The 26,461-nt window shown below is 35.5% G+C and overlaps 1 protein-coding gene across 1 annotated transcript in view; it reads right to left on the reverse strand.

Annotated features, from left to right (window-relative positions):
• LOC106636726 (uncharacterized) overlaps positions 1 to 26,461 on the reverse strand; it is a 512,204-nt gene that overhangs the window by 382,292 nt on the left and 103,451 nt on the right. Inside the window, exon 2 of the mRNA XM_089592293.1 lies at positions 22,112 to 22,266. Within this exon, the coding sequence (XP_089448419.1) occupies positions 22,112 to 22,266 (155 nt within the window). The remainder of the gene's footprint in view (positions 1 to 22,111; positions 22,267 to 26,461) is intronic.

Below are 26,461 nucleotides of genomic sequence, written 5' to 3' on the forward strand. Positions count from 1 at the left end.
GGGGCTTCTCCGGGGATGCTAATTAGCCTGGATCCGATGTTTCGGCATAGAGCGCCGGCTTAACCGGCGAGGAGTGGATCTTCTGGAACAACGAAGTCTTCTTTGGGGAAAGGCTACACAGTGGCGAGTAGACCAGATGCACCATTGATGCAGAGAGTGTCAGCTTAACTGGCAAGGTTTATTAATTTATATACATTTAGGCTAAAAATCAACCATGTTCAAGATACTGTCTTTTACTGCTTTCTCTGCAGTAATAAGAATCAATTACTGGGAAACTTTTTATATGCTCTCATGCATTATTTAGCATATCAGCTGGATACTTAAAAGGCCGGTTGACATGCTTCCCTCTTTTGTCGTCTTCAATGACTCCCGTACTATCAGCCTTGTTCTTCTTTTCTAGTGTAGTTTGTACTGTGGCAATGTGAATATCTAAATCCAATTATTTAGTATAATGTCAGTTAATCAAAGAGAACATCATTTTTAAAAACCATAAAAGGAGAGAGTGAATGATTTTTGTGTTACATTTCTAAAATACTTACTGAATACGCAAGTGTACACAAAATTTTGGAAGAGTATTCAATACAATAAAATTAAAAAAGTTTAATTTCCTGTTTAGTTAAAAGCTTAGTTTTCTGTTTTATTATAATTTTCTTTTATATCATGTGGAAAGAAATTCTTTCATTTATTTAAATAAATTTGACCTGGCGACAAAATAGTGCAATTACGCGTGTCTAAATTTTTCAAGTCCAACGGTTGGTAAGAACAATTTCGAAAGAGACTGTTATTAGTTATGAGATTGGCTACAAACTAGGTCACATGATTGTGACTATGATTGTGCGTCGAATAAAACAGCTGATGAGAAAAAATTTGTCCTAAAATTAAAAAAATTATTTTGCGACAATTGATACAAAAATCATCTAATAATATGTTGATGTATTTAAAATGCGAAAAATAATTTCTAAATTAAAATATCTCTAAAATGACATGCAAAGTGTTGATGATCATTTAATATGTAGGCTGTAAATATGTTGCTCGCAACATAATCTATTTTTCAAGCGATCGGATAAAAATTGTTAAAGTTATTGACAAAAAGAGGCATTTCAGAACCATCTGTTAATGAAATGTAGTGTTAGAATATGTAAATTAAATGTTAAATATTCCGAAAACTGCACGTCAAATTGGTTTAAAATTTTAACCACCATCATATGGTAGTGTTAATAACGAGGTTTATAATTTATACCTCAAGTTTCATCGCGTTCGTGGAAAAGTTGATTTTGGCAAGAACTATAGCTTTAGTGCATAATGATGCGATTTTTAGCTGCAGATATGACCGGGAAAAGTTCCAAACTGAAATAAATGTAATTACATTTATTAGTATACTCAAAATTAATAGGTTTTTTACGACTTTCATATGTCTATAAATCCTTTTGTTAAAAAGTCGCATGGAATTTTCCATAAAAAGTCAAAGTGTATATCTTTGCATTTTATATGTCGTCTAAACTCCAAAATTGACGAAATGCTGTTGCGCGGTCAACATCACTCATTTTTTCGTAACACTTGAGACGACAAGTGCAAGCAAGTTTCATTGCTTTTGCCGCTATCTGACCCTTTCGCCCAAGTCCAGCGATGAGTTTAAGGGGATTCTTTATTATAAAAAAATTAACCCATTACAACCTTTAATTTAGTATATGGACTTACATAATAGTATATTGAGCCACTAGAGCGAAAAATAGCACCTTGAGCCCGCTGAATGCTTTCGGCTCGTGGACGGAAAAGTGCTATGTGGCCTCAAAGCTTACCCCCCCCCCCCCCGACTGTCAATAATTACAAAAGATCTCTTTTAAAAATTTATAAAATTGCATTTAGCACCATCGACAAAAAAAACGCTGTTCGCAACTGGGGCACAAACATACAAAAACCGCCCCCCCTCTCCTGAACACACATTTTGTACTTTGCACCGTAGGTACGAAAACTACTATTCTAAGTTGAACGGTTTTGGGGGGCTAGTGCGCCCTCGGTAGAAAATATAGGATTTGTCACAAATGTGCATCTCTCCAGGTTAGTCTCTGATTTCAAGGGAGCTTGCGAAGCAATGGTTATACCTTTGAGATTACCTTGGCCAAATGCACATTTGTGGCGAATTCTGTTTTGTCCTAATAAGGGCACGGTAGCCCCCTTGAAAGCGCCTGTAGTAGAAAATGTCGTTTTCACTTCGGGCAGAAGCATGAAACGACCGTGTCGTTTGAACTTGTAAACAGTACTTTGCACCCACGGTGATAAGAATAATATTATTTCGTGCTTACGGATTGAAATCATTGGACATTTTCATGAAATATTACCATTATCACCAAATATTTCTGTTTCCAAAGCTGAGACGTTAGGATCAACGCTTTTTTTCGGTTCGCTAGCTGTAGAATCACTAGTGTTTGGTGGTACTTCGTTGCTCGATTCACGTGTGAAGCTCGTTCTTGCATGATCTTCAATGCTATCGGAGACATCAACACTACTGTTCAATAAATCACGTTGGTCCTTGGGGGTTGATGAGCTAATATCCATTGAAATACAGATTTATACGAGCATAAATTTTTTTTCCGAATTTGTTGCATTGAATGTTGTTTTACAAATAAAATTTACCAAGAATTGATCCATGTGCTATCACTTCAGAATTATCATTGATCTTTGTTATTTGTGTTGAAGATGCAATCTATACAGAGCTGAAAACTGAAATATTACAGTGCCGTATATGTTTTTTTCATATTTTTTATCTGTTAAGGTTTTGAAATATGCAATGGCCATCCATAAAAAAAGTTTTAGTAACTTAAAAAAGTTATGAGTGTCCCTTCATTTAAGTTGAAAATTATATTTTTATCAATTTTTTACCCTTAACATTTTTCTTGAAGGTGCACCACAAAAAAGTTGCATTAACTATTAGTTTTTTTAACTTGGGGAGCACGACCAATAGAGATTTGGTCTTCCTAAAATCAGACCTAACTAATATTTCACACTTCTGGTAGTACAAAATTCAGAGTAGAGTCGTCAATGTACCAATTACCCTTCCAAAGACCAAAGAAAGACTTAGCAAAAGTTTTCCATAATTCGCAAATATTTTCATATCAACGGAATTGTCTAATAACTAACAGCTGGAGTAATCAAAGCTGTATATCTGGATGACCATGTGGAAATGAAATACACAAATTGCTCAATTACTTGAGCAAATGTATCATTTAAACACTTGATTCCAGATACACAGGAATCCTTATTCCATGAACCAGAGAAAAGTATCAAATTCAGCTACCTGAAGGAAACCATTATGATTCAAAATTACATATTCGACTCCTATTACTTGCAAAGCTGTATATTATCTGGATAACCATGTGGAAATGAAATACACACATTTCTCAATTACTTGAGCAAATGTATTAATTGAACACACGATTCCAGATAAACAGGAATCCTTATTCCATGAACCGAAGAAAAGTGTCAAATTCAGCTGCCCAAAGGAGACCATTATTATTTAAAATTAGAAATTCGATTCCTATTACTTGCAAAGCTGTATATCTGGATGTGCAAGTCGAATACACAGAATGTCCAATTAATTGAGCAAATGTATCATTGGGAAATGATTAGAAGTGTCAAAAAAATTTTGACTAGTATATAATAATATACAGTGTATAGATAATACACCCAGATCAGTCAACATGTTAAGCGTTATTAAATTTATTGTATGTACTTGGTATTCTGAGAAGGCTACAAGTCACGTTCGAATATTGTAATTCGTTACTTCTATCGTTCGTTCCATAACTGTAAAGAAATTGTGATTGGTTATGGATGTAGAACATTTTTGTTTCTGTAACCTATACAGTTACCTACATTTTTGGGACGAACGATAATATTCGAACGTGACTTACATCTAACAGTATTCTTTAATGTGAGCTCACTGTTTATTTCGCTGAATCAAAAATATTCTTTAAACATACTTTTATACGATAATACCATGCATAAAAAGTTATTTTTAAATAACATTGTACATAACTTCTCTTTCTCCATAATTGTACTGATGAATGTGCGACATTAACAAGCTCAAAGCTAATTATAACTATACTTACAGTCGGCATCATCCATGATTGCAATATATAATTCGTGAAACAAAAGATGTTGTTCGAAGCAAACGTTAGATAGATGTATACACCAAATTTTGTCAAACGATGTAGCACAATGTAGAGGTTAGTGATCCTCTCAGGGATAGGTAAAGACACAGAATTTGTATTTCTTACACGACAAATGTCATAAATGTCATTTATGTCATTTTTGCCATTTATGTCATTATATTTTGTCTGAAACAAAAAAGTAATTAATTTTTAAGTCACTCAATAAAAAAATTTACTGACTTTTTATTGGTACCTTAGGTTTTATGCTTTAACTATTTTTTATTAAAAATTCTAAATATCGAAGTAATTTTTTTTAAATCATATTCTAGCAGCACAAATTATTGACGCGTTACTTCATTGAAAAATAATTTGATCTTATTCGCTGGAAAATTTAAAGCTCTTGTTGTCAAATATTTGTAAATACATCAATAATTTTGAAATTCCTCCTTCAAAGTATTTAGCATTGCAATATTTAAATAAACCCTTACGAAAAGCTTATACATATGAGTTATTCTAACAAAAACGTAAGAGCCTAAGTTAAATCGTGGAATTAAATAATTTTTTGTCTTGAAAAAAATGATGAAAAATTCATACGCACGTATTATGTTCTTTAAAAAAATAGTAATTTTTTCAGTGTTACCTAAAATTTTTTATTGTTTTGCCAGAACCTTCTTAATCACAAAGTAATCAAGAAAGCAGTTATTATATCTTTTAAACGGGCAAATATTTACAATAAAAAGTTTTTAAATTTAATTTTATTACTTGTCACTAAAAATTTGATATAATTTAAATTTTAATCAATATTCACAAATCTAGAAGTAATCAATGTGGTTTCTTATTTAAGAAATATACAATGTAAAACTAACTCATATACATATTAAAAAAATTATTGACGTAATATTGTGTAAATGATTTTAAAAAAAGACTGTTTAATTTGTAACAACGTGTACAAAATGATTTTATGAACCAAATCTTTATTTAATTTAAATTATTGCAGTTGAGAATGAACTAAATAAATTTTTCAGAAGTGTAGCATAAGAAAAAATATTCTTTACTTAAAAAAAAAGTTAACATTATGAGATTGGAAAATAAGCTATGTGTTACAGAGTACGACAAAAAATAATAATCGATGCATGTTGTAAATCTGAAAGTTTTTAAAATGTTCATTTTTTTGAAAGCACTCTTATCTAATACGCTTAAAAAATTAATTTTATAATAAAATTAAATTAGTTGATGCTGATACCCACAGGTTGTATAGTGCAATTTACTTGTGGGAACGCAAATAATATAGGTTAAAAAGGAAGAAAGCACGTCATAAATTACATTAATGACAGAAATGACATACACTAATGACACGTATAAAATGTATTTTTGACACTGTAAAAATTTGATGCCCGATATTCATCAGGTATTTGATGTATTAATTTTTGCCTGCTAATAATCGATATTCTAAATCGATGTGGGCTTTACCGATACATCTGACTTTCCTAGTAGATTTTTTTTAAGTTTCATAATTTAATGCTTTGCCTGAAAAAACCTGTTACCTTATATTAGCAATTTTGATCAATCAAAACGTATTATGAATATTCAATAGTTGGAAAAATGTTATATTCCACGATGTAAAAATTATTTTAAATAAAAGTTTGTACAGAAAATAAATTTTATAAGCAATGCCAATGATAAAGCATTTAATAGTGCATTGCAGTTATAATGTAAACTATTTTTTTTTACAAAATCGTTTTTCGAAACCAAAAAAGTTGTCTTGAAAATTTTTCGGACAATGCCGTGATGTTGCAAACAAAGTTTAAAACATGGAAATAACATGAAATAATTTTTTTTTCCTGCAAAACCAAAGCAATTTACAAAATACGTGTAAGATAAATTTTTTTGCTCACAATAAGCCAAATAACCTGGAGAAAATTTGTTTTCGTCGATAATGTAAAATTTTATTGTTCGTTTATAAAAATCGTTAGATACAATGTGTATAGCACTCTTTCAGACTTGTACCCTAAAAAATCAAAGTAATAAAGTTATAAGAAAAATAAAAGTAATATGGTAAACAATTTAAAATTTGGTGGCTAATTATATACATTTCAAGATCTAGGTCTAAGGATAATTGCTAACCAAGAATTTATAAAATTTTGTAATTTTAGTATATTTTTTATTTATTTCTACAAAATTAAAGCAAGTTGCTTAAAATAAGTGAAATGATGTGAAAAAAATTTTTGTTTCGTCAAAAATATACAATATTAAAAAATGTTATAGAAAATTGTTAACAAGAACTAACTTTGGACTTTTTGGCACCCAAAAATTTGTGTTTAGGAGATAATAGTCATTTTCAATCACAAAAGTGCCATCACCGCCGGCGCAAGGGCTATTTTTCAGCCGTTATATAGCCCGGTTGGATGGCGTTTTTGTTTCAAACACTCACTGTTTTTCTTACCTTGGGTGCGCCAACCCCTGAAAAATACCTGAGATAGAGAAAATACATAGAATAAGCATTGGTGCGGCCATGGACATGTATTACATTTTATAGGCTACAAAAACCTGTCTGACCCCCAATAATATTTTCAGAGTTGTTTACAGCGGGGACTTATTCCCAAGTAACGTGGCTTATTCTGCACTACATACCGACCCATGAATATCCAAACATGCTCCGCAGGTGTCTTAAGCAAGTGCGGGCCTATTTGGTAAAAAGTGTAAAATCTACCGGGGAGAAGAGGAGGCTGAAAGAACAGATTGCTAATACACAGTAAGGACCCTGCTCTTGCAATTTGAAATACATGCTGGGTCCGTCATATCACTTTAATTATGATTTGGTCACAGCTTTGGACGACATGCTTTTACAAAAATAGATTAATAACAATTAAATCTCAACCTCCAAAGAAACCTATGTACTTCGACTGTAGGTCTACAATACCTACTGATAATAAAGTGTGGAATTTCAATTTTACTACATCTTTTCTTTTGCATCCGTATGAGTGAGATTTACCCTAATTTTTTGCACAATTGCCAAAAAAATTTTAGCAATATTTTAATAATATAATCAACTTACCAGTGTTACCAGTTTAGTAAACTACTTATCTGTATTGCGATTTCCTTCATAATACCAAAGGGCACCAGTGCTCCCAAAGACGGCATCCGGAACGCACGAAAATTCAAAACTTTTTAATAAACAACACAAGCTCCTTTCACCAGATAACCCGGGGCGCTTACTAGATACGTTATTTATTAATAAAATATTAAATAAATAACACAAGCACCCATCACCAGGTGACACGTGGCACTTACTGGCAACTTTGTTAATCAATAAATCATCAAAAAATAACACATTCACCAACCACTAGGTGACCTGGGGTGCTGATAGGAACCAATCTAAAACCAAAACAGGTAAAAATTACCCACTAATAAGAAAAACCTGTGTTGAACAATCAAGCAAATGATCAAAACATACGCCTTGTTTCCACTCAATTTATTAAAAAAAAAAAATTAACAGCATGTCATTTACAAAAAAAATCCTGTAGTAATCGTACTTTTTTACACTTTAGTATAAATAAACAACTTCACTGGTAGAAAACATAGATATGTTGATCATCGTAGCATCTTATTTGAGTGTTATAATATTACCACTGTTTTATTTAAGGAAATAATAGCATATACGATTCTTGGTCAGAAAGTGAATGCATGCACGATATTTGGGCAGACAACTGCCTGTACGTCTCTTCGTCGGATAGTGACTGCCTGTATGTATCTTCGTCGGACAGTGACTGCCTGTACGTTTCTTCGTCGGACGGTGACTGCCTGTACGTTTTTTCGTCGGACAGTGACTGCCTGTACGTCTCTTCATCGGACAGTGACTGTCTGTATGGATATTCGTCGGATATTTTGACGAGTACGTTTCTTCGTAGGAACCTCTGGAGTACGTTTCTTCGTCAGAGGCATCACTATATGATCATAAATATATTTTATGCTTTGAATAGATGCACAGAATTTGACGTTAATATGGTAGCAGTCTCCAGTGGTTGGTAAATATCAACAACCCGTCTGGACGAATGTCAAGATGGGCCATGGAGCTTTAAAGCTATAGTTTCGAGGTTGAAAACCGTAAAGGGACGCAAAACTGCGTGCCTGACGCCCTATCGCGATTGTATGAGGATGTGGCAGCGCTAGTGACGAGACTCAGGGTGACACCAAAGCCTGGAATGAGGTAGTACCTAGAAGCCAGCACGATCAAGTGCTTCATGAATGTCACGACACGGCACTCGCCAGCCATACTGGTCACCAAAAGACATTGGCGCACGTGTCACGGCTGTACTACTGGCCGGGGTACTACCAGAACGTTGCCCGTTACGGACGGAGCTACTTGGTTTGCCAAAAAACCAAGGTAGACCAGAGGCTTCTCCCGGGACTTATGGGACGTAGGGTCATTACCGCTCCATGGAAGCTGAGATAATGGGCCCCCTACCAAAGACGACGCACGACCACGAATACATCCTCGTGATCGAGGATTTATTCACTAGGTGGGCCGAAGTTGTGCCGCTACGGCGAGCCAACGGAAAGGCTGTTATGAGCGCACTGAGAAAGCGTGTCATGTATCGCCATGACACCCCGGAAGTGCTGCCGATGGACAACGGCGCGGAGTTCCGTTACAAGGACGTCGATGGGTTCTTGGAGAACCTAGGAATACGGAAGACGCTTACACTGCCGTATCACCCACAGGCAAACCCTGTCGAACGGTTGAACTGCACGATCAAGACCATGATTTGAGCTTTCGTCGAAGCCAATCATAGGTCATGGGACGAGAAGCTACCCGAGCATATGTTCGCCTATAACACGGAGAGGCACGCTTCCACAGGCCTTTCTCCCGCTATGCTTAACAGCGATAAGGAACCATACGCCCCAGGTACGATGTGCCAACAGGTTGATTCGATGGCCCAGAAACGCCTATAGGAAGAGGCACTAGAGAGCTGGAAGCAACGCACGGCGTGGCGGCGAAATTGGCTCCAAAGTACTTCGGGCCCTTTACCATCATAAGGGTATTTTCTTTCAACACATACGAGTTGGCATCCGAAGAAGGCACGCTCTCAGGTCCTACACACGTGAGGCTATAGAAACCTTACGTGAGTAGAGCCTCAGCGACGGTGGGAGAAGACCCCCTCTTCTAACGACTCGGGGTCCGAAGAAGAAGTGGTCAGGGCTCCTCAACCACCGTTGGAAAGCGGCGAACAAGCAAAGCGCGATCCAACTAATTCGTACATACCTCATGTAAGCAAGGCTTCTGGGCCAGCCAGGCTTTAGTTTAACGTTAGTTTTGTAAGCGTCTCCATCCAAACTACTTCTGTTTTTTCTCCTCCCCCAGTAATCGTCCCTAGAGCTCTTCTGAATGGCGTCTAGGAAGTAGAGTTGGATGCCCCTGGTATCCAACATCTAGTTAGGAGGCGTGACGGTGAGATACCATCAAGCCATCATCAGTAGGTTAGGACAGGTAGGGCAAGAGAGAAAAGAGGAAAAGCAGAAAGAGCAGATTAGCTTGAGCTTTTGAAGCTCGCGAAGCAAGATTTAGTTACCACGCGAGAAGCGAAATTGTTTTGTTTTTATACGCGAGTTTGAGTTTTCTTCTTTTGTTTGTTGCTGCGATTGCGTTGTTGCTGTGGAGGTTTTCTTTGGTGTAACAATCAGGGACGCTCGAAGTACCGTAATTTTTGATACTGTGAGCCGGTGGCCACGAGTTCTGTGAGAGAAGGAAGACTTCCTCAGCCAGGTCAAGCCAGGGTCAACACCGAGGTTGCCGGTTAACTACCACTGCCAGTAGGGACGCGTACTGGCCCCAGTGAATACGCCACAGCTCCTCTGCGAACAAAAGAGTAGTCTCGACCTGCAAGCGTGAGTACTGGTACCCAGGTGACCGTATTTTATGAAGGGCAGCGGCCCTCGAGTAGCCCGCGTAGGTTTGCCCGGTTCGCGATTTTGCACAGCGAGCTCATCGAGAATTTGCACTCGTCGTGCGTACACACAAACGCGCACACACACACCCACGAGTAAATTATTGTATTACATATATTTTATTGAATATAATCCTTGATTTTACAATCTCACTCGCAAGTGTTTATTTTAAGAGTGTCCGACGTTCTCCTGTGCCGTGTTAAAGTCGTAGCGAGAAGCGATGACACCTATAGCCACGATACTTGGCCTTAGCGGTGTTTTGACATAAGAGACCTGCGTATAAATATTACAGGGAGTGTCACCGAGGGTACCAGGGCAACACAGGCCCGGTCGAGGTTGAGTATTCCACTTCGTAATTCCGCATCAGTTCACCAAGAGGATTTATTGGTGAAGTTTACTGCAGAAAAATTAGGAAAACTCAAGAGAACAGAGAGAGAGAGAAGCAAATTATGAGGGAAAGAGGAGCACCTCGTATAGTCAAGGACATCATTGAGACTGCATCAACTGAAGAGACTGACAAAAATGGTTTGCCCGTACTTGATTTTAGTTTTTTTGGAATAAAAGTTGCAACTGATTTGAATATTGCTTTTGGACGTGAAGATCTTGAAGAAGCTACGGTACATCATGGCGATGTTTCTAAAGCTCACGACAAAATATATCATGCTTTGCTGGCTAAAAGTCAAAAAAACTCGAATAGTTTCTACTCAAATATTTAGACAAATGATTCTTGTTATTTTTTAAAAGAAAATGTGACAGCATTAGGACCGTAAAGCACGAAGCGAGATTAGTGATCAGAAGATTCAAGAATAAGAACTCCGATAATATGCAAGAGACATACGCACCGGTCTCAAGATTAGCCTTAATTAGAGCAATGCTAGCTGCGATTAAAAAGCATAATTGGGACACGTGCCAGCTGGACGTTAAAACAGCCTTTCTCAATGGAATTATTCATGATAAAATATTCATGGAAATTCCGGATGGAGTAACACACTTAGAGATTGACCAAAAACTGAAAGTGTGCAAACTCAAGCGAGCTTTGTACGAGTAGAAAGTTAGCCTTAAACTCTAGAAGAAACAATTTACGGAGACTGTCACAAAAATGAAAGTGACTGCACATCTTAGTGAACCCTGCTTATTTACTGGAAGAAAGAAAGACTTACTATTTTTTCTGGTTCTGTGTGTGCATAATATACTGACAGCAAGTAACGATCAGCTAAAATTGGTGGAAATCAAACAAGGACTGCAAAAGGAATTCGAAATGTCAGACTTAGGAGAGACTAAAAACTTTTTAGGGATTGAAATCAAAAGAGACAGAAAGAACAAAATCATCACATTAACACAGCAAAAATACGCGGAGAAGATCTTGAGACAATTTGGTTTTGATGAATTGAAGCTAGGGCTACAAAACCCTAATGGTTACTAACAATGTGACGAACAAAACAAAAATAGACCAAGAAGAGACCGAAGACAACAGAATTTAAGTTGAAACTTTAAATTCTAAAAATGTACTCTATCAGACAGTTGTCGGTAGTTTAATCCACTTAGCTAACTGTGAGACCAGAAATATCATTCGCAGGCAACGTGGCAAGTAGGAACCAAATAAATCCCACCAAAGAAGTCTGTCTGAGAACAAAGAGAATATTTAGATATGTATGTGGTACTAACAATAAGGGACTGATATTTAACGACAAACAGAATGACTTGGAGGGGTTTTCGAATGCAACTTTTGCTGACTGCAAAGGCTCTCTAATGACTTTTGGATGTCTTGTTAGATTGTATGAAGATGCAGTGGATTGGCTGTCAGAAAATAATGGCTTAAAGCAACTCACTCAGCTTGATTTTAGATACTTCATTTTGTCTGATGACACTATGGTAAGACAACACGGCAGCTGAGGTGAATGAAAGCAGTAAAAATTGAATGTATGTCTTCCTAAGATCAGCTTGCTGATATTTTTACCAAACCATTCATGGCAATTGCCAATTGAACTGCATGAGAGAATGAAAAGACTGATCCTAAATTGTAATAATTAATTATATAATAATAAAAAATGATTATTATATTAATTAATAATTAATTATTAATTTATTTACATTACTTGTTCTGTATGTTTCAGGAAAACGAAGCTAACGTGCCCATACACCAGCTGTCGATACCATTAACAACCAATGGAATCTTTAAAGTAAACGGCTTGTACTTAAAGTTTTTTTCGTATACATAAATAATCGATACTTTATTTATTATCACTTTTAGTACTGCAAAAGTAATGAGTGCAGAAGAGGGTGACAGAAATATAACTATATTTGTATTGCGAGCCCGCTCTTTTATGGTCAGGTTAGGTGATGCTTTGCGCCTTGCTATACTCATCCGTAGAGACACTCAATACAGCACTACAAACTGCCTTGTGCACGTTTATGTTACGGTGACCGTGGCTCAATAAGGTACTTAGTTATATAGTATTCGTCTAACATTATCACTAACCTGCTCTATAACTGTATATGATGACAATAAAACTACAGGCGTGACTAAAAAATGGCGTGACATGACAGCTTAGTTTGATATACATAAAATCGACGATTTGAGAAACGAAAAAATCTCCATCATTATCTTCCTCATAAATGTATAAATACTTTAAATCAAAACACAGCGTACATCTTCGTAGTGAAACATCTTTATTGTATACATTGTGACGTTCCACCAATTACAGTAGATCTTATCATGATGTTCTGTTACGAGATGCACACTGTGTTTGCATTAAAAAAAAAAAAAAACTAATAATTTTGCAAAATCATTAAAGCATTTGTTTCTCCAAAGTTAGAAATTTATCTCAAGACCAGCGGCCCCCCGTCTCGGCTTCGCCCGGGACTAACTGAATTGAACACTGTAGTGTGTTGACATGTGATGTGAAACGTTTTTAGCTAGAAATTTTACATTTATTCCTGACACTTCTCAAAATAAAAATCTTTTAATTAAAAACATGTTTGTTCGCAATCCATACAGTTTATTTGGTCAAATAATAAACTGTAAAAACAAAAACCAAGTACAAGTAGCACTCCGGGAGTGCAGGCAGAAGTGAAAACTTGAACTTATGGCGCATTAGGCACTTTTTGGGTGAGCATTTTTAGGTGCGCTCGCAACATGAGAAATTGTACATAAAAAATCAAGGTTATCAAAGCAATGTGGGCACTTTTTGAATAGACATGAAGTATAATAATATAGAAACTATATTCGAAGAAAGTGGTTTTATTTAAATGAGTAAATATTAGTAAATAGTAAATACAAAATTCATCAATTTTTTTAACACAATACCATAACAGCAACACAAGTCAAATGAAATATTTAAATAAATAAATTTTCCGTTTAATATTCATTTTTAAAATAAATATAAAAAACTCTCAATCTCGTCTGTTGCGAGGGCTCGAACGAATGCCCATGCAAAAACTGCGTATCAGCGTTGGTCTGAGCATTATTCAACGCTCACAGTTCATGCTTGATCGCACATAGCGCCGCTGACTGGATCCCACCGAGAACTACTTCGCGCGAGAATTCGAATTCAAAATCGTATGATTTTTTCAACAGACAGTAGGCGCGGAAATTCAAATTTGAAAGAATTCTTGGTATACTATTTATGTATGTAATCATGTGGCGTCTCACATCTCTCGCGCTTCAGGCTCTACTCGCCAGGTGGCCAAGCCCCTGCTATTCGCTCCCGTCAAGCGGCGAAATTCTCGCACGATTCATATATAAGCGCGATCGAGTCACTCTAAGCCCACACCTCTTCTGTGTCTAAGGCAGGGAGCACGTCATCAGCCTTACTGATAAGTCCTGGCGTGCTCTCGGGACGAAACACCTTTTTTCTCCCTTATAGACGACCTCTTGATCTCTATAATCATACAACATTATCCAATATTTTTAGGCATTAATTAGCCAATGCATATAAAGATTTCTTTCGAATTTGAATTTCTGCGCCTTACTGTCTGCTGAAAAAATCATACGATTTTGAATTTGAATTCTCGCGCCAAGTAGTTCGCGGTGAGATCCAGGCAGCGGCACTATGTGCGATCAAGCATGAACTGTGATATGCTCAGACCAACGCTGCTGCGTATAGCAGCAGCGCTCTCGCATACCTATACACTCTGAGTATACATATAGGTATGTAATCTCGTCTGTCGCGAGAGCACGAACAAATGCCCATGCAAAGAGCGGGTACAGTATACATATATTATAAGAATACACGCGGAGTATATCTGTGTAAAATCTCGTCTGTCGCGAGAACGGCTGAAAATGCTCACCCACAAAAGTGCCCAACGCGCCATAAGAAGTTTTTACTTTAAAAATATATAATTTTACTGAAAAGTACCGTGCATTCCTTATGCCATAAAATATTCGTTGGTCATAAGAAGCAGTTGATTTGTAGTTTCTCCCATATAATTTATGAAAAGGGCTATTTTTTTAAGCTATTAAAATTTTGAACTCCCAAAAAATATATATTTAAAAAAAATTTTAGGCATGTGACTCTAATAGTTGTCGGTAAATTAGAATTCAATACGTCCAATAGGTATACAAGCGGACGTCGATACACTTTTAATCATTGTATCATTAGGCGCATTTGTATAGATGGCGGTACTCTTCATACAAGCACTCTCTATTACCATCCATACATGCCCTTTCTCAATATATAAGATATAGAAAATACTTGATAATACAAATCCACATAATTTCTTTTTTAAGAAATTTTCCTTTGGAGGAATAATTAAGAACGAGAAAAATCCTACCCGGGTGCGGATCGAACACACAACCTCCTGTTTACTGTACAGTTGCTCTACCACTTGAGCTACCGAGGAGTCGTGCATTCACTCGCACCGTAAGTTTAGATAAGTTCTCGTTCTTAATTCTTAAGCTGTCTTTCACCTAAGCTCGATATTGAAGGCATGTGACTCTAATGCTTGTCGGTAAATTAGAATTCAATACGTCCAACAGGTAGAACGAGATCTTATCTAAACTTACGGTGCGAGTGAATGCACGGCTCCTCGGTAGCTCAAATGGTAAAGCAACTTTCTAGTAAACAGGAGGTTGTGTGTTCGATCCACACCCGGGAAGGATTTTTCTCGTTCTTAATTATTTCTCCAAAGGAAAATTTCTTGGAAAAGAAATTATGTGGATTTGTATTATCAAGTATTTTCTATATCTTATATATTGAGAAAGGGCATATATGGATGGTGATAGAGAGTGCTTGTATGAAGAGTACCGCCATCTATACATGTGCGCCTATTGATACAATGATTAAAAGTGTATCAACGTTCGCTTGTATACCTATTGGACGTATTGAACTCTAATTTACCGACAAGCATTAGAGTCACATGCCTACAATATCGAGCTTAGGTGAAAGACAGCTTAAGAATTGAGAACGAGAACTTATCTAAACTTACGGTTCGAGTGACTGCACGGCTCCTCGGTAGCTCAAGTGGTAGAGCAACTGTCTAGTAAACAGGAGGTTGTGTGTTCGACCCGCACCCAGGGAGGATTTTTTCTTGTTCTTAATTATTTCTCCAAAGGAAAATTTCTTGAAAAAGAAATTATGTGGATTTGTATTATCAAGTATTTTCTATATTTTATATATTGAGAAAGGGCATGTATGGATGGTAATAGAGAGTGCTTGTATGAAGAGTACCACCATCTATACATATGCGCCTATTGATACAATGATTAAAAGTGTATCGACGTTCGTTTGGATACTTATTGGACGTATTGAATTCTAAAAAAAATTTTTTTCTCTTTTCTCACAACTTTATTACCAGAGCAACAAAGTCCTAGAGCTTAATTTATACATTTTTTGTTTGCCCCAAAAATACTTATATATTTTCTACTTATTTAAAAATCTGAATTTAGATCGTGAAAGTTTACAGAGATTGCTGTGAGGGTAAAATAAAAAGCTGTTCTCTCACGTAATGCATTCTTAATTAGTCGATTTTGAGGCTGCTGTTCCAATCTCAATAAATTTTCTGCATCAGTTTCTTGACGCCTTAAATTGTATTTAATATATACATTTAAAATTTTCCTTCCAATTCACCCTCTTACGACTTTTGTGACCCCTGAAGGCTATTTTCTGTCAACTCTGTTGAGTTCCAATATATTTGTTAGCAAGGTACTTCGACATCCAAGTGCCCTAAAAAAGACCGGTGAGCTTCTTAAGTAAGCTCTTTTTCAGCTAAAGTTTACAGCAATTGTGACTGCCTGAATACCTTAGGGTAATCTTCTCTCGCCTGCTGTTAAAGACCCAGACTGATCGGGAGAAAAATTACCAAGTACCAAGTTTTAGGGCTAGTTGTAGTGCTCTTTCCCAACGTCTCCGGGTATAACGTCGAAGACGTTGGTGTCTAAAGCACCTTTTTTTTACAGACTTATTTGTTTTGATGACCTAAGGTGGAGAGATTAGTAGAGATTGGTTCGTGATGCTTTCCCGTTGGAGACTCCTGTCGGCTCAAGTTTTTTTTTCCTTCATAGCTGTTAGGTTCGCCCAGCACAGACCTTGGAGAGGATCGGTGATTCCTGGTTGAATGTTTCTAGTCGAGAGGGTAATATAGGGTCGTCAGTCACCGGGACTCCCAGCCTTCCGACAAACAACTCTGCTTGTGACGTCTGCCAGTGAATGACTAACTTGGTTTAATAGTGGCCGGCTTTACGTAGCCTTTTAGTCGACAAATCGTTTCCAGAAACAGTAGTAAGAATGTATTTGTTGGCAAGGTTGTTAAAGCTTAGGTGGCCCTTCAAAGATTCGATGAGATTAAAGGTTAAGTAATAAACGTAAATACTTATATTGGCCCTGAAAAAGGCCAGTTGTAAAGTTTATAGTTATTCCTTCTTATTATTCTTGATGATAGAGAGCCAGCTGTTGGTAGCTTGACTCTTACCGTCAAAGTCTGTGTACGGACAACGTACATGAGGGAGATACGCCGGTGACCAAAATACATCTTGTCTTCAGGTCATTTCCCGGATAACCAACCGCTCATCGTTAGTCAGGAAAGAGGGTCTGGAGAATACCTTCTCTGTAGGTATGCCATTACAATGACCACTAAGAAGTTGGCCGTTGTGGCTGCCCGTACTCTTCAGGGCTGTCTTCTCTGGCTTACATTTGTAGTACAAAATTCTCTGACGGCATTAGGCCTGATTGTCGTACGGCCACATAACTCTGAAGTGTTGGAGACACATCTCCTGGTATTCCGCCGGAGACGTCATCGGTTAGAATAAATTTTTAATTGTAGGCACTCGTCAATCCTGGAGGTCCAGGGTGAAAGTAGACCTAGATCACTTGGAGTAGGCCCATTGCAGAAGAGCGTCATCGGTAACCGGGATACCTAGCAGCACGACTATTATCAACATTCTCGATGCAGCTCGAAGAACTGCCAGAAGACAAACGTTGACAGAAGTGTGAAGACAGAAATTACCACGACTCTCCGGCCTATTATAACTACATTTATTCAATTCTGTTGCAGATAGCTTCGATTTTATGTCAACGCTACCTAGCAGATCGTACTGAACTAAAGTGAAAAGCTGGCTTATTTTTGCAAAACTTTGAGCTTATTTATTGCTATTGTTATTAAATTTTTTAAGATAAAAACCATACTAAAACCATCTAGGAAGTGTCAAGAATCAGTATATCAAATTTTAGCAAAATCGGTTAAGTAGTTTTCGCGGTTAGCGATTACAAGGGTTTTAGCGACTTTGCTTTATGTATTAGTAAGATTTAAAAAAAAGGGAACAACGTAAAAGTCAGATTAAATATAGTATCTTCCACGGATTACAAGTGATTCTCGTAGATTTATTGTAGATTGATTTGTTGTACAAATAAATAAATTTAACTTTTATTTGTCAGGAACCTACTGTCGGCCCGAAGGCCTTATTGGCTGTTGCTCACAGTATGCATTGATTTCGAATCTTTGACTCAGCATTATGCTGTTACGTTTAACTGAGTGATATGGATGGGGTGATGCAAGTGTATTTATGTTAAACTTACGTTGACCTACTGTATTGATTTCTGCCTACTGTAATACAGTAGTAACGTTCAACTTATTTATTTATCTTACGCCCTTGTCAAGGTTCTTATCATACGTAAGTCTGTTAATTTTTGCGTTACAATAAATTTATTAATTAAAGATAACATTCGGTTATTACTAACTGGAATTTTCAATTTTTTAATATATGCATAAGGAAGAAGAAATTCATCAATAACCAAGTTGAGCCTTATTTGATGGTTTAAGAAATTTAGTAAATCAGGAAATATTCGAATGGTCAAGACCATGAGTTGTAAATTTTCAAGTTCACATTTACAATGTTGCCATAAGTTTTAATTTCTTCTATCTCTACTTCTATGATCGCTGGTTAGCCACTGCAAGCATATACGCAACCAGAACATCTTACAAGGTTAACTGCAACGATAATTCTTATCCTACACGAGAGTACTCGTGGCAATAATGATAATTAGGCCACTGCTTTTAGTGTCAGAGCCGAAGTTTACTCAAACCTTTCGTCAATATTGGTAAAATTAATAACAAAGTCATCATAACGAATACACTTCTTAATACTACAACATAGCATAAAACAAGATTATTTGATAACAACACGAGTTAATCTAGAAAACAAATAATTTATAATGAAAAGAACCATAGAGTTGATAATTTTAATTGATTGATTTTCTTAATCAATGTTTTTTCCTAATGCACATATTTTAAAATTTAAAAGTACGTAAGTAGGGCATGGCAGTAGATGAAAAATTCATACAGTAACACAAAATTTTTTCCTAAATCTGAAGGTAAATTTCCAAATCTGGGGGAAAACATGCATAAAGGACTTTGCAAAATTATTGATTTAAAAAAAATTGACATACAGTGTGCATCTTTAAAGCGGAGCATTATGATGAGGTCAACCTTGATCAGCAGAACGTCACAATGTATACACTAAAGATTTCCCATTACAAAGATGTACCCTGTGTTATGGTTTTAAGTATTCATACATTTATAAATGAGATAATAATGAAGGTTTTTTCGTTACTCAAATCGTCGATTTTAATAATATCAAACCAAGCTGTCATGCCATGCCATTTTTTAGCTACGCCTATAATTTTATTTTCTTCAGACATTATTTTATGCATATTTTCAAAATTTATATAGAACAAATGCTTGTACGATTAACTTCAGTGATTTTGTTCATAAGATAACATTATGTCTCGAATGCTGTTAAGATCTCTAGAAATTATAAACTTTCTGGGAATTTTAGGAACAAGAATTATGATTAACAAAGTAATAATAGTTATCTATAACAGTAGCAAAAATATTACCTCAACCTTATTTATTTTTATTATGGTAAGTATGTTAAATAGTGATTTACTTATCTACAACATTATTTTTTTTAAATATTGCTGAAGAACGACAGTTATGAGTAACTATAGTAACATTGTCATGTCACAAACAAGTAATGTGTTCCCTAACAATTCTTCGATAATAATTAAATGTACCACGTGTCATGTCTTCTAAAATTAAAAAAAAAATTATTTTTCTATGACAAAAGAAATAGAAAAGGGCCTAATAGGATTAAGAAAGGCGAAGTTGTTGTATTCGAGTTGATGATAACAAAAATGGTTTAAAAAACGTGAGATGAAAAAGTGAGAGATGGCTTAATATAATTCAGTTAGATAACGTAAAAGTAAATTTATAATGACGTGATTTGAGCGACAGTTATGAGTAACGAATCATTCATAACAATAGTAAGAATATTACAAAAACTCATATATTTTTATTACGTTAAGTATATTAAATGGTGATTTAATTATCTACAACATTATTTTATAAAAATACTGCTGACGAGCGACAGATACGAGTAACTCGAGTAACATTGTCATGCCACCAAGAAATAATATGTGCCTTTAAAAAATAGAAATTTTATGTCGATGGTGATGTGGATGGGGATCGGTAAGATAAGAAAAAACTGCAGTGAAGCTAGAGCAAGTGGGGGGAGCTAATCCGATTATCATTGGTTTCAGAAGTACGTTAAAACAATGTATCACTGTATGATTTAAGAGGTGACTTAGGGGTGGTGGGGTAGAAATGACGGCAGAGATTATTTGACTACATTATATACTGATTTAAGTTGAGCTCACCACCATTTTCCGACAGCCCAAGAAATACCCCTCCTCGGTCACTTTACAGCCCCCCCCACACAAAATTACGGGAAATTTTCTTGTTTTCTCATTTATTTTTGTACGTTTGTTTTTTGTTCAGTCCTTTAAAGCCCTCAAACCCCTAAATATCTCCCAAAGTCGATCAACTTAAATTTTTGTAGTCTCCCACGCCCCCCCAGCCCCCTCGGCTAACATCTATTATTTTCGCACTGTCTATGAAGTGAATAGATTAACATAAAGGTCATAAATAATTATGCGAACCATTTTTTAAATAAGTTTATCGACAGTAAAAATTGTTATAAAATAATATTCTTAGGCTATTTCAAATTATAAAGTTCTTAGAACTTGACTTTGTGTAAATTATTACTATTACATCAATATGTAAAATTTAAACATAGCTGCCATGTATGACATAATATAATTGAATTTAATGCGGGAGATTTTACATTTTAATAAAAGTTGATGTTGTCCCATTTAGTTAATTAAAAACTTTGTTATTCAGGAAAAAAGTGTATTTATCATGAAAAGTCAGTATAATTTTAATTATTAATTTTTTAATATATATACCAATTATTTTTTAACTCTTACAACTATTTTTTGAAAGTCTGAGAATTAAAAATGTTTTTGTTTTTTCTTCTCTAGTTTCTAATAATGATTCAGAAAAATTTACATCAATGGAACAAATATTTATAGTTCATTTTAAATTCGGAGTAGTTCGTACAATAATATCGGTATAATAGTCCCAGCTATTACTATACTTCTATTACTGTATTGTATGACAGGAAGAATTTGTCAGAATTACTCGATAAAAAATTTTGGTTAAATGACTGATGCCTGTAAATGCCCTAACTCCGAGCTGTTTTTTCAATAATACATCGTAATAAGGTAATACAGAAACTGGTCTAGCACGACAAATTTTTAAGGAATAATGTTTTTAATGTTTTTATTTATTATTGCTCATGTACGTTAAAATTAATAAGTTATATTAATTAACAAAATGTATCCTGCGGAAGTTTCAAAAAATTTGTTATGTCGGAACAACTGTTAAAAATTTGACAATTGTAAAAAACACCTCATTGTTGATAACTAGTATGAAAAAACGTAACCCTAATATTTTTTTAATACGTGGAAAAATAGTCTTCGTCAAGTAAAATCAGTTGCAGCAACGTAAAATGAGAAATGTCGAGTAACGTTAGTTTATTTACATTGAAGAACCGAATCTCATAAGAAATTATGGTCATAGTTTTAAAAAACTGTTTTTTTTTTTAATGTTAAGGTTCTTGGCGTGCTTTATAAAATCCATTTTGAAAATTTCATCCATCCATTATGCTAAGTTCTAAGAAGCCAAATACACTTTTGATTTAATAACCCTTTTTTTATTTGTAATTGACACTTCCCACATGTTTAGTAATAAAAAAGCTCACACGATCATGCACCAAAACTTTTTTTCCATAAAATCTAATTAATAAATACAAAACGATTGTAACAAACTGCGTAATAGTCACAGTAAATTCGTCATCAACCCTTGTTTTGGGCTTTATGTATCTACTTATAAGTATACATTTTAACTACGTGAGAGATGTTCTTCAAAATTCTGATGTTTCTTAATTCAACCTAAATAATTATCACCAAAAAATTTAATAAAAAATTTTGTCAAACTGATGTTAAATTGAGAGTTTTAATCGACTTTATTTGTCCCTTTAAGCAATATTTCTTTAGCCATTTTTTAGTATGATCAGTTCAAAAATATAAGCTTCTGAATACTTAAACCTTTGAAACGTTCGTAATTTTACTATAATTAAAACAAGATTCATGCAAAAATGTTATCTTATTGAAAAATGTTTTTACCTGGTAAAAAGTTTTTGATAGAGACGCTTTGTTTCATCATAAAGTTCTTCAACTTTACGGCCGTAGGCATTAGCAGAGTTTTGTATTATAAGAGCTGCTTCACCATAATGAATATTTCCAGATTCTGCTAATGCTTGAAAATAATTTTCAAGTATCTATAAACACAAAAAAATAATAAGAATACGTCTGCTTTCACTTGCTATTTCTAGCTTTAAGACACTTACTCTAAAAATTAAATATTGTAATGTGCGCTACCAATATATTGTAATGTCGGTAAACTACAATTACTAATAATTTTGTTTCCCCCCTTCATTTCTTCGGAATTTTCTATGCTGAAGCATTTTGAGCACGGACCGATATGCATCCTAAAAGAGATGAACCACCTGCATGTTTACTCGTAGCTGCAGCACAATGACCAAATATGATTTACGTTCATGCACGCTAGTCTATGCTGACCAGAAATGAAAAACAAACGAAATACTATTCAATGCATAGAAATGAAATAACTGTCAAAACCAAAATATGCAAAGGTTTAACTGGTATTAGTTGCACTAAGTTGTAACATTAAATACTAGAATAACTTAGAATTATTAAATATAGACTAGAGTTAAATGATGTAACACTAAATATTTAAATTATTACATATAGTTAAGATAGATACCCATAAATACTAAACAAGCAGTAAGCAACAATTATGTGTAACATACAGAATGTTAACTGCATTTTTAACTTTCAAGGAATTATCTAATTTTTACTGCTTATGTTCGCAGACGCATACTTTACCGAGTAACCCCTTTTTATAAGACTAATGATTTTATAAACTGACTGCAATAGCCTAATTCCTAATCTGGTTGAATTTTGTTAATTTTTTGACGTGCTGCTGCTGCTGCTGCTGCTGCTGCTGCTGAAGCCAGATGATGAGGCTCGGATAATGCCGGGTAACCACATCTGATATGGGTGCACGCTTCGTAAACAAAAAAGACGTGGTGGGCTGGCTAATCTAGGCTTACTACCACTGAGGCTACATGGCGGTACTTTTAGGGCATTATTTACGCCATCTCATATTGGTGGGTTCTCTGTTCTGGTCGTGGTATTGTACGCCGGCTGCTCGTCACCCTGAGGCATTTGTAGTTTGCTTAAATATACGTTCACTACACACATTTACTACTTTCATACTTTGTACACAACGACAAGGCAGTCTCTATGGGTTGGACTCGGGGACAGTGGCAACTTCCGGCCAGCCCGAGCAAGTAGCACCCTTTTCTGGACACAGAGAAGGCTGCTGCCTTGATTTTTACCCTTTGTAAATCTTTATTCTAGGAAAAAAGGGTAGTACTGGCCTTTATGGGTCACCACAGCATAAAAAAAAAATGCCAAAATGAAGATTACGTCAATAAAAAACAAGTATCCCAGGCGATAACCTATCAGAGGAAATCCACCGGCATTTCCGATCTGGTGAAAGCCGAGGTGACTGTCAAACTAGCAATGGTAAGAGAGAAGTGGTCTCTTCTAATCATAAGAGTGCCCAAACAAAAGGCCGTGATAAAATAACAACAGTCCTAGTAAGGGTCGAAGAAGGACAAACGTTTACCGGGGTACTTAAGACGATGAAGGCAGGCTTAAACCCTGAAAAGACAAACGCAGTGGTCCAGAATGCTTTCGCCACCAAGAAAGGAGACTTGTTTATAGAAGCCAGAGGAGTTAAATATAGGATGTCAAAATATTTACTCAACATGTGGAAGAGTCACTAGTCGGCCAAGGAACGGTGGTTACTACTGCACGAAAAGTGACGCTTTTGACTTCCGAAATTTAGACAAGATTGTCGAACGAAGGAGGAATCAAGGAATTCATTAAGAAGATTGTCGAAAACTCTAGCCAAGATTGTCAGAAATTGTCGCCACGAAAAATGGCGCTCGTGACCCGTGACGAAACCGTCGCCAAGAAATTCGAACGCGCAGGATGGGTAAAAATCGGCTTCGTCTCCTATCGTGTTAAGAAAAGGCTGGTTGTTACAAGGTGTTACAAATGTCTAAGGTATGGTCACGTATCCCACGACTGTCAAGAGGAAGACCGATCAAAGCTATGCTGCAAATAGTGAAGCTGCAACCACCGCAAAAAAGATCTACTACTACTGCTGCTGCTGCCGCTCCCACTGCTACTACCACTACTACTACGACTTATTTAATGACTGAACTCTATATTTTGCCTTTTTTATTTGTTGATACTCATAAAGAAGACAATAGCGAAAATGTTTCTTACTTAGCAACATTGTTAATGTCGTTCTATTATACGTTAAAAAATTCATATAAAAATTCTTACAACGTACTTTTATAGCTGAAGTAGAGCGCTATCACGCCACAAGAGGGCGCGCAAAAATTGAAAGTTTCAATAACTTTTCAGCGTATCTAAGAAAAGCTGAAGGACAAATTATAAATACACAGGAAATTTTGTAAGAAGGCAAGAGTAGTATAGCGTAATCTTAGAGCACATACTACTGGAGTGAGCATGTCAATGATTTACAGCGTGACAAGACAGACCAACTTTCAGTAGTAGCTATATCTCTCTTGCTGAAACGCGATTGGTCGGTCTCCAGCGTAATAAATGGGGTAAATACAGGGCGGTATAGTCAATCATATAAGAGACTAATGCGAAAATATTATTTAACATAACATTTTCATTTTTAAGTGAGCTGTTACAAACTTTTTATAGTAAAATGTGTCATTTGACTTATAAGTAGAAAAGAAACATATGTACCATAGAGATATAAGGATAGAGTGCGCTAAATTACACTAATGTACGTAAGGGGGAGCGATACGGTAAAAGAAAGAGATGGTCGCTGAGTGTCCTCTCCATGTCTTTCTAGCTGAGCACTGTGATTGGCTGCTGCTCAAGGGGGTATTCTGGCCGTCAGCGGCAGTTACTGACATAGGTTATTGCTTCTTAAGCAATGAGCATCAGCCAATCACAGCGATCGGGTTGAAAGAGACAGAGAGGACACTCGGCAACCATCTCTTTCTTTTACCGTATCGTTGTATTCAGCCTCTAGCGCACTCTATCCTTATATCTCTATGATATGTACAGTAATATTATGATGATGAAAAAAAAATGTATTTTTGCATTTAATAGATTTAGAACTACAAAGCTTTTATTGATTTCAAAAATATTAGATTTGTATATAAGCATCTAATTTTCATGGCTGCAGTATTTTTTGTTTTTCAGCATGTTAAATTTAGATATGGAAGTAGATAAAAATAATTTTTCTAAGCAAAATTTATCAACACTTTTTTGTATTATCAGAGTATGAAATACATAAGTAGTTATCTAAAATTTTTTGTTTTACATACTTACACGAATACTGAAAGATGTACTCCGTTGATCAGTACAATTTTCTGAAGACTCATTCCATGTATTTACATACTTGTACTATTCACCTCTTGACTAGCAAAAATTAAACCTTCACGATTATTTTTTTTAGTAAAGAGGACTGATCATTTTCAGTTGTGAATACTAGTGGGCAACTATAAAATTTGATCCATTGTAGAATTCGTCGAACAACGTAACCTGACAAATAGTGCACAACAGTATCACTATGTGACTATTTCGTACCTTCTGCATAGCAATTTGTCTGTTTATTACTAGTGCGTATTTTAAACAGTGAATCATCATTGTCAGGCTCATTCACAATGAGAGAGTTATACATATTGTCATTCAAATTAACAGTGAAATTTTCAAAAAATTACTTATTAGTTGCATCGTAATCTTCAGCCGATATTTGTAACAAAGTAGTATCGTCTTGCATCGTACAACTGAATTTGTCGGACTCCTTTATATCCACATGCACCAGTAATCTTTTTAAAATCGAAACGAATTGAAAACACGTCGGGTTGTTGCTTAATCAACCTTGATTACGTACGGAACTGAAAAATGTTTTCAAATAGTCCTGACTTAACTTATAATATATATAAGTTAATAAATAATTACAGTTATTATTAATATTTTTTTAAATAATCAATAGCTTATGGCATTTTTCGGTTACTTAAGAATTATTTTTTGAACTGAGACCTACTTTGTTGGGATTTTTATGAAACAATTTACGAGAATCAATAACTCTACAAAATTTTGCAGGGCATCAATATTTAGAAATTTGGCAAGACATTCGTCCCATTTTAAAAAAGTTAACGCACAACCAACACTTTCACTGAGTACTTGAGCTGTTAATCTAAGGTTTATTTTATTTTCTGTAAATTTTATGTGCTCTCACCTAATTTTTGTTGCTGCATGCAGGCTATTCACATCTTGGAAGTCTACCAATTGTTCCAAATTGCTTCATGAAGTAAGATTTCCTTCTTC

This window comes from Copidosoma floridanum, unplaced genomic scaffold (assembly GCF_036245765.1).
Source record: "Copidosoma floridanum isolate Cflo_tuat_1 unplaced genomic scaffold, Cflo_Japanese_pri ptg000015l, whole genome shotgun sequence".
Taxonomy (NCBI): Eukaryota; Metazoa; Arthropoda; class Insecta; order Hymenoptera; family Encyrtidae; genus Copidosoma; species Copidosoma floridanum.